This window comes from Artibeus jamaicensis, unplaced genomic scaffold, assembly GCF_021234435.1.
Source record: "Artibeus jamaicensis isolate MK-2021 breed Jamaican fruit bat unplaced genomic scaffold, CSHL_Jam_final contig_490, whole genome shotgun sequence".
Taxonomy (NCBI): Eukaryota; Metazoa; Chordata; class Mammalia; order Chiroptera; family Phyllostomidae; genus Artibeus; species Artibeus jamaicensis.
This window is the reverse complement of record NW_026521861.1, coordinates 1,449,752-1,467,821: the sequence shown is the minus strand read 5'-3', so window position 1 is coordinate 1,467,821 and position 18,070 is coordinate 1,449,752. Positions and strand designations below refer to the sequence as shown.

The 18,070-nt window shown below is 40.2% G+C and overlaps 1 protein-coding gene across 11 annotated transcripts in view; it reads right to left on the bottom strand.

The window, feature by feature from the left end:
* BTRC (beta-transducin repeat containing E3 ubiquitin protein ligase) overlaps positions 1–18,070 on the bottom strand; it is a 191,103-nt gene that overhangs the window by 9,849 nt on the left and 163,184 nt on the right. For all 11 annotated transcript variants that reach the window (XM_053668501.1, XM_037159411.2, XM_053668500.1 and 8 more), the window contains 8 exons: positions 14,950–15,136; positions 10,250–10,346; positions 9,443–9,580; positions 8,853–8,971; positions 6,937–7,186; positions 5,884–6,002; positions 4,544–4,654; positions 3,085–3,163 (listed from right to left, as the gene is read on the bottom strand). In XM_053668501.1, coding sequence (XP_053524476.1) covers positions 3,085–3,163; positions 4,544–4,654; positions 5,884–6,002; positions 6,937–7,186; positions 8,853–8,971; positions 9,443–9,580; positions 10,250–10,346; positions 14,950–15,136 — 1,100 coding nt within the window. The remainder of the gene's footprint in view (positions 1–3,084; positions 3,164–4,543; positions 4,655–5,883; positions 6,003–6,936; positions 7,187–8,852; positions 8,972–9,442; positions 9,581–10,249; positions 10,347–14,949; positions 15,137–18,070) is intronic.

The window sequence follows — 18,070 nt, the reverse complement described above, 5'->3', positions numbered from 1 at the left end:
GAATACTACAAAAAGAACAAAGTTCTAACACAGGCAACATTATGGATGAATCTTAAATAAAGTGAAACAAGCCAAAGGCAAAACACTAATACTGTATGATTTAATTTATATGACATTCATAAAATAGCAAAAGTACAGAAACAGAAATCAGATGAATGGTTGCTAGGGGTGATTCTAAGGGATATAATTTTAGGGAGACATTGGAAATTTTGTATAAATTAATTATGGTATATGCACATCTGAACAATTCACAGAAGTGCAATAAGGACTTCATGTCAAGGTGGTGGCAAAGGCAGACATGGCCCGCCTCTTCGCACAACCACAAAAAAAACTGCAACTAAAATATAGAACAATCATCACTCAGAACCGACAGAAATCGAGTTGAATGGAAGTCGACAACTACCTGGCTAACACTGTTTGGCCTGCCTTAGAGATCCCCAGAGACTCTGCCCCACCCAAATTATGGGCGCACCTAGCTGGTCTTGGCTCCTGCTTAGTAACTTCCTAAAATCCCCTCAAATAAGCAATAGCTGGCCTCACTGAGCTCCAGATCTGGAACTAGCAGCCTAGATTCACAGTTGACTCAGCCTGAGAATCTCCAAGCCCAGTACAAATAGCAGCTATCTCAGACTGCTTTATAAGTCAGGCAGGGTGGTCCCAGGGAAAACACAGGTGGGAGTTGACTTTGGCCTGCACCATCCGGTAAACCCACAGGGCCAGCACACCCAGTGGACAGCTACAGACACGCTGGAGCACCACCACCCTGCTCCTGCACCACTGATCCTCCACAGAGGGTGGAGGTTGGTGGTCAGTGGTCACAGCCAATCACTGCAGCTGATTAATCTGGGTAAATACCTCCCAATGATCTGCCAACAGCAACCAAGGCTCAACTACAACAGGAGAGCATACTCAGCCCACACAAGGGGTGCACCTTGAGTTCACACTTAAGTGATGGAGGAGGTTGTGCTACTGGACCCTACAAGACACCTACTATATTAGGCTATACTACCAAGACACCAAGTCAAAGCAGCTCTACCTGATACATAGAAACAAACACAGGGAGGTTGCCAAAACAAGGAAGCAAAGAAACATGGCACAAATGAACAAACAGATCAAAACTCCAGAAAAAAAGCTAAACGAAATGGAGATAAGCAATCTATCAGATGCAGAGTTCAAAACACTGCTTATAAGAACGCTCAAGGAATTTAGTGAGGATATTAACAGAATAAAAAAGATCCAGTCAGAAATGAAGGACACACTAATTGAAATAGAGAACAATTTACAGGGAAACAACAGTAGAGTGGATGAAGCTGAGAATCAAATCAATGGTTTGGAATGTAAGGAACCAAAAAAACAACCAATCAGAACAACAAGAAAAAAAATCCAAAAAAACCCAAGGGTAGTGTAAACAGCCTATGGGACAACTTTAAGCATTCCAATATTCGCAAAGGGGTACCAGAAGGAGAAGAGAAAGAACAAGAAATTGAAAATCTATTTGAAAAAATAATGAAGGAAAACCTCCCTAATTTGGTGAAGGAAATATACAAGTCCAAGAAGCACAGAGAGTTCCAAATGAGATGGGTGCAAAGAGGCCCACCCCAAGACACATCATAAGTAAAATGCCAAAGGTTAAAGACAAAGAGATGGGAGGGTGTTGTGGGAGAATGGGTGAGAGGTGAGGGGAGTAAGTACAAATAGGTAGTTGCAGAACAGCCGTGGGGATGTAAAGCACAGTATAGGAAAGGGAGTAGCTGAAGAACTTAACATGCGTGACCTGTGGACATGAACAAGAACAGGGGATTGCCTGAGGTAGTGGGGCGTGCTGGTGGAGGGGAGCAAAGGGGAAAAAATCAGTACAACTGTAATAGCATAATCAATAAGTTTTTTTTAAAGTATACTAAAATGGACAAATTTTGCTATATGTAAATCATACTTTATTTTTTAAACCTATTTTTCCTCATTTAGTTTTTTTTCAGAGGAACATTCATTCATTCATTCACTCATTTATTTGAGAGAGGGAAGGGAGGGAGAAAGAGAGGGACAGAAACATCGATGTGCAAGAGAAATGTGAACAGGTTGCCTCTTGCATGCCCCTAACCAGGGACAGGCAACTGGGAATGGAACCAGTGATCTTTTGGTTTGCAGACCAGTGCTCAACCCACTGAGCCACAATAGCCAGAGCTGTAAATTATACTTTAAAAACCAGACTGAGGTTAACTGTAAATGAGTAACAGTACACATTTAAAAAAAAATGTGGAAATACGAAGGTAAAGCATGCCTGGTACTAAAAGAACAAGCTTTAATTCCAACATGGAAGAAAAAGACATGTATCTCTTTTCCAGAGCAGAGACTGCTTAAATGTTGAGCCAGGACCCAGAATACTGGGGCTTCAAATGCTTTCTCTCACCTCTTCACTGTGCAAAAGACTGTCTTACCTAGTGCCCCACCTAATCTTTTTCTAATGGAAGCAGCATTTAACTTTAGGACATTTTCTAATCCAGGCCTTTGGCAAACACCATGATAAAGAATTTAGTGCTTTTGAAAGTGACCTTAGTCCTTTTGAGGCACTTCTCCCCAAAATGTCAAGACGTGTAGGCAAGGGGGCATACAAGGAGTAAAGAAGGTGGGATTCGAGTTGCTGGCAGCGAGTGCCTTGAGTAGGATGCAGATATAAGGGCCTGACCAGGGCCCAGGCAGACTCCCGTGGCACTTCTGTAGGCACAGGTGTGCGGGTCCTCAGATTCTGGACAGGCTCCAGTTTGAGTAATCACGCTCCTTCTCCCCGAGTGCCCCTACTGCTTCTGGTGGATACAGACTTCTTACTCACTTCCTGTGCTGAACTGGTGTGTAGAGTTGCTGTGCAGCTGTTAAACAGCTGTCACATTTCTCTCCATATATGACCTCTAAAGTGCTTTTATAAGAAAGATACTATATAAACATATTTTATTATCATGTACTGGTCTCCTTTCCACTTAACAGTAGGTTTTGTGAGGTCCTAACGATCGAATCCAGATCTGTATTCCACAGCACATCAATGTTTAACTCCTTCCTACTCCCCAGCTCCCTTTACACAGCAAGACTTACCACGAGGGTCCGCAGACAGAGAGTCCCTGCAGGAGCACGGGGGTCTAAAGCAGCTACAAGATCCCACACTTTAATTTTTCTGAAGATAAAAAAGGGGAAAAAAGCCTTTGTTAAAAGCAAAATTAAGGCAGCACAGGAAGAATGGCAAAAAGTCATGGTGATAAATACGTATGGTGAATATAGTTTATACAATAAACGCAGCTCACAGGAATATATAGAAACTTTTTTGTTTTGAAGACTTGGTTCTGATATTCATTCTTGAACAGAGGTTATTGGTCTTAACAGGGGGAAATGGATGTGATTAACCTAAAAATGAGAAACGGGTCAGCCTTACCAAAACTGATGAAGATGGGGAATGGTCAAGTTACACCATGCTTAGGGGCTATAAGCAGATCTTACACATTAGACTTTTTAATAATATAAAAGATCACTTAGTCATAGAAACCTATAATTCTGAGGCATCTTCTTTTTGGCCAATTCTAAGAATGGTACAGGTCACACATACCAGAGGACTGGGTCCATTTAAAGAATTTTGGACTTTATATAAACAAATCCTCATATTTCAATTTAAATAAGAGAAGTTTAACCCTTCTAAAAGTTAATTAACGTCCCTAATTTGGTGGGGAAATGGTCATGTCTCCTTGTAATAAATAAGAGACCAAACCCAAGAAAGGTGGGTACAGATGAAAACCACGAGAATGAGGAGACATAAACTTGGCCCTGGCTGGACACCTGTAGAACACCCTGAGCGTGGGCCGAGGGCACGGGCATGATGACTGACTCAAAGCAGAGGAGGCAGGCCTGCTACACGTCCCCCTGCTTGAACTGCCATAATGTGGTGGCAGTATAATCAGTTCATATGCTAAGATAAAGCTGTTAAGTTAGTTTCTGATGTTCGAAAAGCTGCCAGTATGTGACTGTAGCTTTCTATCCCCCCCAAAATTGGGTACCTTGACAAGATGACAGAGGCCTTCATAAGCAAATATACTTTTGTAGGAATTTACTATGTGCTTGGCATTGCTAGACATGGGATCCATTCATAACATGAATGGATTCTATACTCACTGAAAATTAGACAGAATAAAATAAAGATATCAAAATTTAAGGTCCTACCACACTAAGCCCTATAGATATCGCCCTCCTATGTTTTAATTTATTAGTAAGTCACCATTTTATATGCATATTCTGTTATACTAGATTTGCCCAGTTCTTTGTAATATAGGGAAAACCAGACAAATATATAACCTAAACCCCAAATATCAATAAAAATCCTGAGCAAACAAGTGCAATTAAATAACTGGGAAGAATATTTTAGAAAAGAGTGAACAAAGGAGAGGTGAATACGGAGATCTGACACCAGAGCCATTGTGGTGGGCCCATCTACAATCTTTCAGAGACAAGGAGCAGCTATGTTTAACATCCTGAGACAGGAGGGGTGCAGATGCAGATGCAAACTCACCCATCATAGGCTCCACTAACTATCCTCTTGTTATCAAATCGAATACAGCGCACCAATTCCTCATGGCCTTCTAACACTCGTAAACATGCACCACATTCGATGTCCCATAATCTGGAAAAGAAAATTGAGTCAAGTGAATTTTCATTATTCTTTCCAAAGCTTGGAAGGTTAAAATAACGTTCTTCAATGTTTTTTAAAGAAACCCACAAAAATAAAATAAATCAGACCCCCCACAAAAATGTATTGCTTCCAATGTAATTTATTTCCTTTCTGTCATATAAGTCAGGTAGAAATACGTATGATTTAAGTTCAAACACAGTATATATTTTCAAAGCACAATGTTTTATGTAGTTCTGTAACCAGGGTCTCCAAAACATAAAAAAGATGAATCCAATGCACATAGCTTCCTGTGAAGAAAACAACCAGCTAAGGAAAGTAACGCTTGCTGAAATCACCATAAGAACGAGGTGAAGAATGTCAGTACAGCCTGCTCTCACAAAGCACATCCGTCTCTTTCACTGAGGACACTCTCTGCTTTCACTTGCTGACCAGGAAAGTCTTTCTCACACAGTGGTAGTTCAAAGTAAGTTCTCAGTGGCTTTTATAAACTAATATACAAAAACTATATGCTTTCAGACCGATCCAAATGATTTCTAGGAATGATAATCTCCTTAGATACAATAATAGCTCTATCTGTTTTTTTTTTTTAAATGGGCTTTTCATCCTCTTAATACTTCTTTGAAGGAACAGAGAGGATTGATAAATCACCCAAATACAATTCATATCTGTGTCATCCATCTTTGTGAAGAGAAGAAAACACCAAAAATACTTCAATTTGTAGATTCTTTATAATTTCAAAGACTGGTAACTCCCTGGCCAATTATGCGATGCTAAGAAAACAAAATGCACAATTTCTAGTAGGGAAACAAATCCTGTTCCTCTAAAGAAAAGAAAAAAACAAAACAAAACAAAAAAACAGCGTCAGAGAGAAATGGCCTTTAGCTATTTGTTAGCATCTTCCAATGGTAGACAGGTGAAATGTAAAGAGAAGGGCTTTCAACCTCAATCTACTTAACTCTCTTGCTCACTTCCTCATTCAAGCAGTACCTTTTAAATAGGTCTATCATGTGATAAAACTATTGCAGGGAGTTATTACATCAACAAAAATCTTTGCTGTGCTGCCTGCATGCTTAGGGCAAACTTTTGACCTGCAAGAAGCTACACAAAAGAAAAACATTTTATTATAAACATAACACAGTTGAAGATTCATTTGAATTGTGCACACACAATGAATGACAGGATGATATTGGTCCTCTTGTGCAAGGGCACCTGCTGCTCACCTGATAGTGTTGTCGGATGAGCCACTAACGACCAGCCTGTCTCTGTACTGCAAACAGGCGATGCCGCGTTTGTGTCCATTTAAGGTCCTTACAAATTCACAAGTACTTGTGTTCCACACCTGAGACAGAAAATGGCATTTGGCAATTGATTTGATGCTTTCACTAGTTAAGCATATGGCTAGTGGAGTCTTGGAGAAGCAAAAAATAGGACCAAATAAAGTCAACTTCTCAAATCAAAGCAAACAAATGACAAGTTCAATTCATGGAAATATTGGGCTAATTTGGAACTCGCTGCTATCACATGAGGATTCCTCAAACTGATTACTCTCACCGTTTTTTCTGGTCTTACAGACACATTGTTTTGAACCTAAATTTACCCCTACCCTTTTCACACTCACCATTCACCAGGTGTCAGCTTTTCTCATCTCACGGCACACAAACTAATTACTAAAATTCTGCAGCACACCCCAAAAAATATTTTTGATGATCTGACAAAAAATAGGTGTAATTTTGATTCATTCATACCAGATGGCTATTGTTGTGCTGGCTGTGGTTATTTTTTAATTTGATAATCTAAGGGAAAAGAGGTTAGTGCCCCTGATTAGCCAGGTATGGCATGTTTTAAAAATTCTTGTGGCACACGGGTTGAAAATTGAAAATTTATAGTAATAAAATACATAACCAAAATTGTCACACAACTTGCCCTGACTGGTGTAGCTCAAGCATTATCCTGCAAACCAAACGGTTGCTGGTTCAATTCCTGGTCAGGGCACATGCCTGCACTGCGTGCCAGGTCCCCAGTTGGGGGCACGTGACAGGCAACTGATCAATGTTTCTCTTGTACACTGATGTTTCTCTCTCTCTTTCTACCTCCCTTCCCTTCTCACTAAAAATAAATAAATAAAATATTTAGAAAAACTGTCATACAACTTGTCTCATTAATTGCCTTTTTACACATAGACTAGTATATGAACTAAATATTAACTAGCCCTCGATCGGGTTTTCACGATTCCCCTATTCTTAAGTTGGGGGCTTATTGCAAATGTCTTTTACCTTTATAGTCCTATCTCCAGATGCAGAAACGATGTACTTGTCATCAAAGTCTACAACGTTGACCGCCGCTCGGTGTCCGACCAGCACCCTCCGGAGGGTGATGTCAGTTGGGGAGGCCATATCCCATACAGCAATGGAACGGTCTTTGGAGCAGGTCACCATCATGCCATTATTGAAACGCAAGTGTAGAACTGCTTCACAATGATGAATCAATGTGTTTAGCATTTCACCTGTATTTACATCCCACACCCTGGAACAAACAATAAATAAGAAGGTTATCTGAGATTTTGATGGTACTGATGCTACAATCTATGACCAGGATTTGACCATCGCCACTTCCCATACCTTCTGTTCCATGTTCATAGTACTACACCCTACCCTTCTTCTGCAGCTTGTAAGTTGAACTGAGGTACAGAGTATGGGTGGGCCATGAGGTGGTGGTAGGTAGAGGGATAGACTGGGAAAGTGGGGAAAGGAAGGAGATGGGCTGCTGCTGATGTGGAATGCTTAAGACACACTACTTGAAATGTGGGCATGTGTGGGGGTAGGAATGAGGTAGCAGCCACCTTCACCTACTAATTGGACACAGATCTCAAGATTATTATAAAGCTTCTGATGTTCAATCTGATGCCATTAATAATACACATTTCAGACTGGGAATCTGATTAATAATAGGAGCATTAGCCCTCAGGAACTAGTACTGATATAGGCCAAGAAGCTTCTGTAACAGACTGATTTAGTTAGTACTATGAATTTCAGTTTGATGATCTTGGATCTTAGATTTCACCACAGAGGTCCAGGTCCAAGATTACTTAGACCCTACTTCTGTGCTTCGAATGGGGGTTGGGATCAAGAATAGCTATCCACTGTAAATATGGGCATCGCAGCAGAGTGTGGGACCCTTGGACAGCTTGAAAATTTTGTGTGATAAAATACAGTATTTGACTTTGATTACTCTATTTTTGTATATTTACTTTGGTTTCTATAACACGTTTTTATTTCCTTTTCCAGTTTAACCCCCCCTTTTTCAGAAAATCATTTTTTCCTTTATCCTATATATATGATAGCCTTTACACTGTTTCGGCTTCCTTGAGGCACTCCACATGTACCAATAAATGTTAAATGTCGATAACTATAAGAACTGAGTTTGCAATGCCTTTAAGTCAAGACGAGAAACAAGAACAGCTTTTTCTATTCACAGAGGATAACGGGGAATGGTAAACATTTAACTTCAGAGAATCTAACAATGCAGTTAACTGCTTTTTCCTCCCTATTTAAAAAAAAGTTACTTTTGATGCATTATGTTTGCTAAATCCTTTAGCTTAAGGCAAAATTCCTAACAGAGGTTTCCAGCGGTGATTCTGGTACCCAGAACTCGAGCTGCACTGGACTCCAGCAGCATAATGGCTGTGTCATCAAATCACTAATGCCTCTGGAAATTGAAGGCCCCTCCCTGAGTGAAGCTCACAATTAAAAACTGCAGGGACAGCAGGGGAGGGGTTGGCGAAGAGAGAGCACTGCTCACCTATACGCATTTTAAAAGAGATAATGCATGCCTGCACTGCAGTTATAACTACCTGAAAGGAAGGCTTCATTCCTGTCATGTCATTCCCTTGTGAAGTGGTTTTTGTAAGGAATGCAGGGTTTACCAAGTTTTTATAATGCATGATTCCTGCAAATTAAAATAGGCTGTGTCGTTTCTTAAATGTACAAAAATGTAAACTTACCTTAAGCATTCCTAATTCAAGTTTTCTAGTTCTAGACTGACATGATGGGGGGAACTGATGGCTTATTCTTCTTTAGTTATGAAGTTTCAGAACAGTGTTCATGCAGCTATACACAGAGTTACTATCTATGACAAAGAACAGAGTGGATCTGGCATTTCAGAGTTCAAAAAACCATTTGAAATTTTCTACCTGACCGTGGAATCCGATGATCCAGTTATGATCACCCTCTCGTCATACTGGAGACACAGGACAGAACCCGTGTGGCCTGTGAGAATTCGCTTGCATTCCAATGTGCTTTTATCCCAGATCTAGGAGGGCAAACAAGATCCTTTTGATCACCATGATAATGGGGTGCTGCAGAGACTTGCTAGCTCTATTATGTGTTTGATTCCCCAAAAGAATCAAAGCCCAGAGTAGTGTGGAATGCATTCTTTTCTCTCAGTATAGCTAAGCACTATATATATGTGGCTTCAGTACTAATGCAGACTTTATCCTTTTCATTAAGGAACGGGGGTAGCCTATAATTATGTGAGGGCCAAGAGTAATAGCCCATTCAGTGGAATTCAAGAAGAGAATTTAGCAATCTATTTGGATGCTCTCCTTGGGGGGAAGCAGGTATCTGTTCTTTAGGGAAATGATTTTGGCTTTGGGACTAGAAACAATCTAAACTACTAACTTACTTCCTGGAAATCACACTTAGAATTTATGCTTTGGATAGTTTTATGAATGTGATCGCCCTCGTTTCTTCAGCTACCTTCCCACAACTGAAGAAAACTCACCTTGATAGTGTTGTCTCGAAGGCCGCTGACTATCTTCTGATCGTCATACTGTAAACAGTAAACTCCTTTGCTTGTCTCACTTCGGCAGTGGATTCTCTGTAAACTGTGCCTTCCACATCTCCAATTAGATTCTATTGTCTGAAAAGAAGGAATGGGAAAGAGGTAGTAACTAGGAAAGGGCCAGAACTAAACTCGTATCTGTCGAGCAACCAATGATAAGCGTTCAAGGCTTCACTCTACTGGCTACGTAGAACTTAAGGCAAACTAAGAAATTGTTATAAAAAAGCCACTATTGAAAATCAGAAAACATTTTTTCCATTTGTAATTAAACATTTATTTCCTAGAACTCTCCTGCATATAATTAATACAATTAAATAATAAACCTGGTAGAAAGAGACTGCTCACCAATGGAGGGCAAGCTATGAACCACCTGAGGTTATGTGCTCAGGGCTCTTGCTACCTGCGTGGCAGCCATTGCTACCAGTGAACTTCCATGGAGGAAGGTATTCTCAATTCAGAAGGTATCTGAGTACCAGGTTAAGAGTGCAACTTTAGCAGTCTTACTGCTGTTATGTGAAGACATCATAGTCTTTCTCTCTCACCTATTTATTAGGTAAACAACTTTTAAACACAAATTTTTGCCTAGTAATTTACTGTATCTTACTTACTCTATTCTCTTATCAAGAAACTGTTTGTTGACCCACATCCATAAACCTTAAACCAAGTTTGCTGTAACAATGCCGTTACTGAAGATTGTTGTTGATTCTCTAGTATTTGGTAAATACACAAATATACATAGATTCTTACCTCGATGTCTTGTATAATTTTAGGATAAAGTGCTCTGTAAAAAGAGTTGGGAGGAGCGTTCCCGTCAGGAGGTTTGTTTTTGAACAAATACTGTCCCCTAAAAAACAACAAATATTTCCCAATAAAAATCGTAATATTATGCATTCACGATGAGTTTCGTATTTCTTCAAAGTATTTTCACAGTTACCATTCCATATGTCTCCTTAACTAGCATAAAGAGATGTGACGTTAAGTCCGATTTCAGGAGTCCCACGTCAAGGAGTAACTTTCTGGGTTCTAAGGAACTGGGCCCACCTCAATTTGTTTTTGTGTGAAACATGGTGATTTCCAGTGTAGAAGATGTGCAGATCAGGTCTTCAGATGTCAGCAGATAAATGAAATACGTATACTCAGAATTCACCTGCTGGTCTATCAGACCTCTGGACTAACATACTCACTGGCCTTATCTTCTGAGAATTTTGTTTGTGATGGTGACCCCCTCCCTTTGGACTAGGTGCCTGCCCCCCAGTCTTACTTCACTGAGAAAAGTGGTGCTAGTCAGTGGAGCCCAGCATCACGGGCAGCTGGAATGCCTCTGTCACGGAGAATACTTTTTTTGTTTTCATTTATGTGGGTTAAGGTGTGTTGGCAACTCAGGCACCCAGGCTGCTGGCTGGTAACCAGTGTAGCTATGATTTAAAAAGAGCAATTCAGTTCATTTGCACAGAAAACAAAGGGATCACAGGAGTGTTCAGAAGCAGGTATGGAAGAAGATGAAAAGAAATGCCTAAAAGCACTGTGCCGTCAAGTCTAAGGCACGAAATTGACTTTCACAGGTGTGTTCCTGGCTATGCACATACATACATGCATTTTACTGCCTTTCCTTGATTCCAGTGAGCAACATTTGTTAGCATCTCCTTCCTTATGACAGCACATCTCTGGAATACTCATATCCCAAGCTAGATCTTTGCTACAAAAAAAATCAGTAAATGGCAATCACTTCCTGCTGGGTAAAAAATTTAATTCCTTATCCTGAAGTTAAGAACCCACCAAACACGGTGTGGAAGCTAGTAAACCCCACTATGGGTGTACTAACTGCTGTTCTCACTGGCACTGTGCCTTGCAAAGTGGAGATAGGCGGAAATGCCTCTGAGTGTAATCCTGGCACCGGAGAAACCATGTTTTCTCTGGGCCAGTCATCCACTCCTCCCTCTATAGCTCCATTACAATATAATTAATTGTTTCGTATCTCCAGGAGCGTTTCTCCCCTGCCCTCTTCTATTATACACCTTGAAAATTAGCTGAGGAAATTTCCTATCAGGAAGGTAGCTGCTGGCTCTGACTTGTGTGTTAATACAGAGAGGGAAATCTGCAATGGAGCCCTGGCTGGTGTGGCTCAGTGGATTGCATGCCAGCCTACTAACCAAAAGGTCGCTGGTTCAATTCCCAGTCAGGGCACATGCCCGAGATGCCAGCCAGGTCCCTTCCCCTCTCTCTAAACAAATAAACAAAATCTCTTAAAAAAATCTGCAAAGGAGCTAAAATAATAGTTTTTAAAAAGGAATAAAGGATCAAGCTACAGGATACACCAACAAAAAGAAAAGGGCTAAACAAGATACACTGAAATAATTCTGGATTAAAGGTACTCTTTTCTAAATAATCTTATTCTAGAAACACACTGCAGACAAACAATAGATTTTGAATGAAGAGATTCTAAATCTGGTTAATAATGATAATAATTCAACTCCAACATCATATAATGAGGTAGGAGTCACTGTATTAATTGTACAGATAAAGAAATCAAATGTCAGGGGTTTGAGTGACCTGCCAAGGCCACACAGCCAGTGGGCAGAGCCGAGGTCTGAATCAAAGTCTGACTTCGGGTCCCACGCCTTAACCACTCTGTGGTCTCCCAGTGCCCACTATTCCTCAGCGATTCCTGTCCTCCTCTTAATCTCTGGTTACACACACTCTCTAGGTTTTCTTCATAAACAATGAAACTCTACACCTAAGGAAAGAGAAATCACGTCAACCTTGACTGAGCTTGATGAGATCATTTCCTACTGCACTGTAGTTACCCTGACTTGCTAAAATATCTGAATTTCTTCAAATCAAAGGGATTACAAAAAGGGGTGGCTAGGTATTCAAAACTGGCTCCTCAGTCTATCTATGTTGTAAGTCAAAACCTTTCACAATGGAAGCTCTTTGACCACAGGGACCGCTGCTATATGAAATGCCTAGAGTCTCTGAGAGTGTGAGTGCCTGATAAACGCTAAATATTAAGCTCAGAATGTTATCACCAATGTGATCTGCTTATTTAAAAAATGGACTTTTCCCAGGTTGTCTTTTGTTATATTTTTAAGAGTTACCAGTACTGAGCAGAGAGAGCATATTCAGTATTACTCAAGAGAGAAACTGACAGAATTCATGGCATACAGTCAGACTGTCAAATTCACCTAGATATAAATTACAACAGCAAAGTAGAAGTTAAATCAAAAGCTTTATTAGAAAACTGTATTTACTTATTTTTTGGTTGGAAGAAATGGACGGAACTATCAAAGACAGCATTTGGGAAAAGGTGTAACAGACTTTACTGATGTAGTAGGCTCAGTAAGATAACTTGAGGAATAAAATGAAAGACTGATCATAGACTAAATTTTTTTAAAAAGTGGGAGGAGGATACCAACACAGGAAGAAAGGCAACATGTAAAAAATAGAAACAGCCACAGAAAGTCAAGGGCATACTGGAAGGGGTCTTCATGGGGAACCAAAGACAAATATTTGTAATTTCATGGGGCTGTATCACGCTAACTTGATAAATATGGCCAAAAACAAAGGAATGTAGTCAGAACCCTGATGGACACTCAAAAAGCAGGAGTCAGTTCCTATGGCTGAAGAGATTGGGAAAGAGTGAAAAGGCTGGGTCCTGGATTATTTCTCTGCTATACCTTTATATACCCCTTTCAAAAGGCCAAAAGGCCACCTCTCCAATAATCTCCCCTCTGCCCGCCCCCTACAGCTTACAGAACAGACCTTGCTGTTCAGTGTCAACTGTAAGCAAAATTGTGAAGCCTGTGTTTATCTCCAGCATTTTCACATCCATCTGCCAAAATCTGTCTGTGTATTTCTGGTTCTCCCTATCTTCAAAAAAGACTTTGTAAACTCTCAGTGTCTGATAAAGGCTCACTGTCCTTTACAGTCCAAATGGGAACTAGATGTAGTTTAACAGGGAACAAAACCTTCATAGCTATGGGAATGAATCTCTACAACAGAAATTTCAGGTCAAGAGTTATTTGGAGGAGAGTTTCTTTTCTTTTCTCCCCCCCCCCACCCCCGCCCCAGGGGTAGAGGACATTCCGAGCTGCCCTAACATTTTCCCATGCAAGTGACTGCCTGCTCTACCTGCAAGGCTGGTCTTGGTGAGCTTAACGAAATGATGGACTCTGAATACCATATAACTATATACTATTTTGCTTTTTCCTACTATAAGAGTTTATTTCCAAAATATGAAATAAGCTATGAAAGATAAGGTTTCTATTTTCCTATATAGTGAAATAAGTGATAAAAAACACATTTGGGAAGGAGACATAACAAAATACTTTCACTGATGCAATTTTTAAATAGCCAAAGAACTGCCTGACATTTGCTTCAATTAGATTTGAGAGAAATTTTAAAGTCTTCCTAATAGCCAGAATGACAGAAATCTCTTGCAGCATTTAGTATAATATTTACAGGCTATTTTGTTTATTACATATTAATTAATTTCTAAGATGAAAGAAAAGGAAGGGAGCCAAATATATTTTTATGAAAATCGCTCAGAAGAGCTGGCCCTCCACTCTGGGCTGTTTTGTCATCTGTGTGGTCCGAGGAAAACAGCTGACGGGACTATGGGCTTGGGTGACACTGAGCATGCCCCTCCTGCTGGTGTGGCTCAGTCGGCCACAGCACGAATGCCACCTTTATTTTACGGAAATATTTACACCTGACTTTCTTAGAGTGACATTCTAGGGGCATCCTCTGAGTGAAAATTATATATAGAAGGCATCTTCTGGAAGTTCGAATAAAACGATACCACTCTGGTAAGAAAACAACAAAATGCTGAAGTCTCAGGCTGCTGACTACATAATGCCTTAAGGAATTTAGGATTAAGCAGTAAAATCTTGAGAAAATATAAGAGTCTTATGAAGAAACAATTATTTATGCCAAAGTCCATCTTTCACTCTTCTGATGGCTATAGTTCTTATTCTAGTTGGGCATAAAAATAATTTTGATTGCAAAGGTGATAAAACAGCACAGGCAGGGGCTAAAGGCAAGGAATCTTCTGAAGGAGAAAATTATTTGTTCTGGACAGGCTTAGGGGAAAGCTGAATCTGGTGGCTTCTTTGTGATTCAAAGGCATCTACCTGCCTTATAAATTGCCCCTCAGCCCTTTTTCAGGGTACTGTTTTTACCCAGAGAACAGAATATGCTTTAAATAGGAGGGCTGATCAGTTTTTCATTATTTTTTGCAAAGCAGTATGAACACATTATTATGTCATTTATGTGTGATTGGTCAGAAGAAAAACTGCCAAGTACATGAACAACTCTGACATTTTTTTGCTATAAACCAGCAAAATCACTGTAGTAAATCAGAAGTGGTCTCACTGGTTTTCAGCGATATTCCAATGACTGTGTAGCCAGGTCCTGAAGCTCTGTAACAGTAAGAAAGTTAAAAGGCTCACCACCCTCTCCGTTCTGCCAGGCCTCTCCACAGAGAATCTGTCCTGACCATTCTCTCAATGAGCTTTTTCCATAACATGCCGTCAGATGTCACTCGGTACCACTCCTTGCACACCAGTTCAGCAGCACATAGAGATTTGGCATCCAGGTATGACAGAATATTCTCAGCAATGTGGTCCAAACCCCGAGCTTTTGGTGGCAAGAGGAGGCAAAGGAGAAGAACAGAGGTAGTGAATGATTTTTTAAGAATGGTTCTTTAAAACAGGACAGCTTTTATTCTATGAAGGCACATTACTGTTTTTAGTGCAGTCCAGTTTCTTTTTCAAACAGAGACTTAGGTCAAATGAGTGTCAATAATTTTTCCATAAGGTTACAGAAATGAACAGTATTTTCTATCTTCCTCTAGATAAGGAAGTTAAAGCTAACATCCAGCAAACCCCCCAAGACATTAAAAATAAAAAGGATTTCAGAAAACAATTCACATCTATCTATGGATTTCGGCACTAGGGGATGTTCTATGGATGGCATCTCCAACTCTGTGATTCAGACCCCCCCAAATCTCTATATTAGGTCCATTTCTCATTCTGTTTCTATTACTGCTGCAGTTCCAAAGCTGTTCAGTAAAAGAAATATCCTTTAAATGTACTGGGGGAGAGGCACTAAGTCAGAATGTGCTGGGTTATAGAATTTTGGGCATGCAGAAAGGAGAGAAGGAAATACAGATTGGTATAGGAACATCCCGAGAGGGAACACAGAGAGGTATGTTTAAGTTCAAGGATGAGTTTAATTTCAGATGTTAAAAAAAAAAGACTATATTTGAGAATAGTTGCCGCTATAAAACCTAAATGACAGTTGACCAAAAATGGGAAAAAAAAAAAATCCCAGACCCACAGATAACTTGGTTAGAATTTCAGTCTATTTTGTCCAGTGTACAGAAAAAAACAAAACGGTGGACAAGTAGATCTTGGGCTGTGTAAACAAGATGGGCTTCCCAATTAAAATTCTCTACCAGTCAAATCTGCACCGAAGCCTCAAAGGAATAGACCCTATAAAATAGGATGATCACGCTAATAAACCTTTTGGCTGCTGTTCTAATTCACAAGTGAGACAAAAACATCCGGGGTTATTTCTCTTTATGGGTTACATATTGAAGGTTTGCTAAAGACTTAAATAGTGCAGGAGGACTCCTTCAAACTCTGACTCCCTCAGGCACAAACTTAATAAACAGAAAAGAAGGCCACACTTCATTTTTGCCTTTCCCCTGAATTGTACAGACACACTTGGACGCCATTAACAACAATCCAAATGTGTTTAAACATTATTCTAATTATAAAGATTGTATGGATATCAGTCACATTTTTCAGCAGATTTAGAAAAGGAAGCATTAAACGAATTTTGTTTGGCTGGCATCACATGTTCATATTTAAGCATAAGCAGATGGAGGCATCTATCACCTCAATCTTATTAAAGGAACATTATTATAAGCCAATTAAAGATATAATAATCAGTTCTTCATGCAAAATACAGTGATGATACAATTTCTACATCTTTATACTGAAACTTTCTACACCATGAGAAGTTTCCAAAATCTATTCCTGTGCTTTTAATGGCTGCCATTGAACTGCTCCTGATCTTTCACAATGTCCCTACTATAAGTCTTTGGAAGTAATTTCACCTAACACTCCCAACAAACCCATTACATTAATGGATTACAGGCATTTTTTGAAACAGTTTGGCTTACTAAATGTAGCCAGATGATGTAGGTTTTTAAGTTAAAATGGACATAAAGAATTAGACTGATGAGTTAATCTTGTAAAGTGGTCAGCAGATACACACCAGGGATCAGTATTAGGCAAAGGGCTACACTGGCCTAATCAACTCCTGTTCAGTTCTTAGTGGCACATGCTTGGGAGAGCAACGGGTCTCAGTGAGTGGGCAGAGCACAGCAGTGAGGCACGCACAGGTTGTTTGGACAAAGAAAACTGATGGCCTGAGGCTGGAACAAAGTCCAACGAGTGAAGAGGGGGCAGAATCCTATTCTATTCAACAAAAGATGCAGGTACAAAATCGGTTTTAAAATGGTTATTACTAAGTTATACCCAGGCATTTCTTTTGTTTTAAAGAGCAATGTAAATTACAATTTGGAAAAACAAATGTAAAAAAAAAAGCTATAATTGGCAAAGATTAAGCAAAGTTGTAATAAACAGTTTTGGGGAAGGTGTCGGTTGGTATATTTTTCTTAGACGATAGTTTGGCACATGTTATAAAAGCCTTAAAATTCTCATCGTTTTTTAATATAGGAATCCCACTTCTGGTATTTTTCCCTAGGATGTCCAAAAGATTACTGAAAATAAGAATGTCCACCACGAATTGTTTATAATAGGGAAAAATTTTAAACTACTTTAATGTTCAATAAAGAGATTAACCATGTGTTTTAACCATCATAAAGAATTAATCCGGACTTCTGCCAAGATGGAGATGTAGGTGGAACCACCTTGCCTCTGTGCACAACCAAATCTAAGAACAACTATTTTTAACAATAATAAACACAACCAAGCCACACAGAAAATCGACAATACAAAGTCCAAAGACAACTAAATGCTCAGCTAAACCGGTAAGAGGAGCCAGCAGCGGAGCAGGTTGGCAAGAAAAAATCCCCGAACGGGTGGTGCGCGAGCAGCCGAAGGCGCTGATCGCGGGCTGGCTACGGGAGCGCACAGGGAAGAGGCTCGGCGGGCTGTCTGCGGTCGGTCGAGCATCTGCATGTAGGTAAACCAGTGAGGAGGGGAGCCTGCTGGGGGCAGCAGGCTCGCACAATTCTGATCGGATAAACAGGCCGGGGTGAGTGGTGTGACTGGACGGACTGGGCTAGCGGAGAGGACCGCCATTGCTCCCTCTCTGACCACGCCCCCACACACAGCGTCACAAACCAGCAACCTGGGTCGCCCTGTCCTGGTAAACAATTAAGGCTTTGCTCCACTTACTTAATGGGGCGAATTGACCAAAAATGGCTCTAGAACAACTCAGAGCCCCAGAACCAATCGATCTAAGCGATGAGGAAATAGCCAATCTTTCAGATGCACAGTTCAAAACACTGGTTATCAGGATCCTTACAGAACTGGT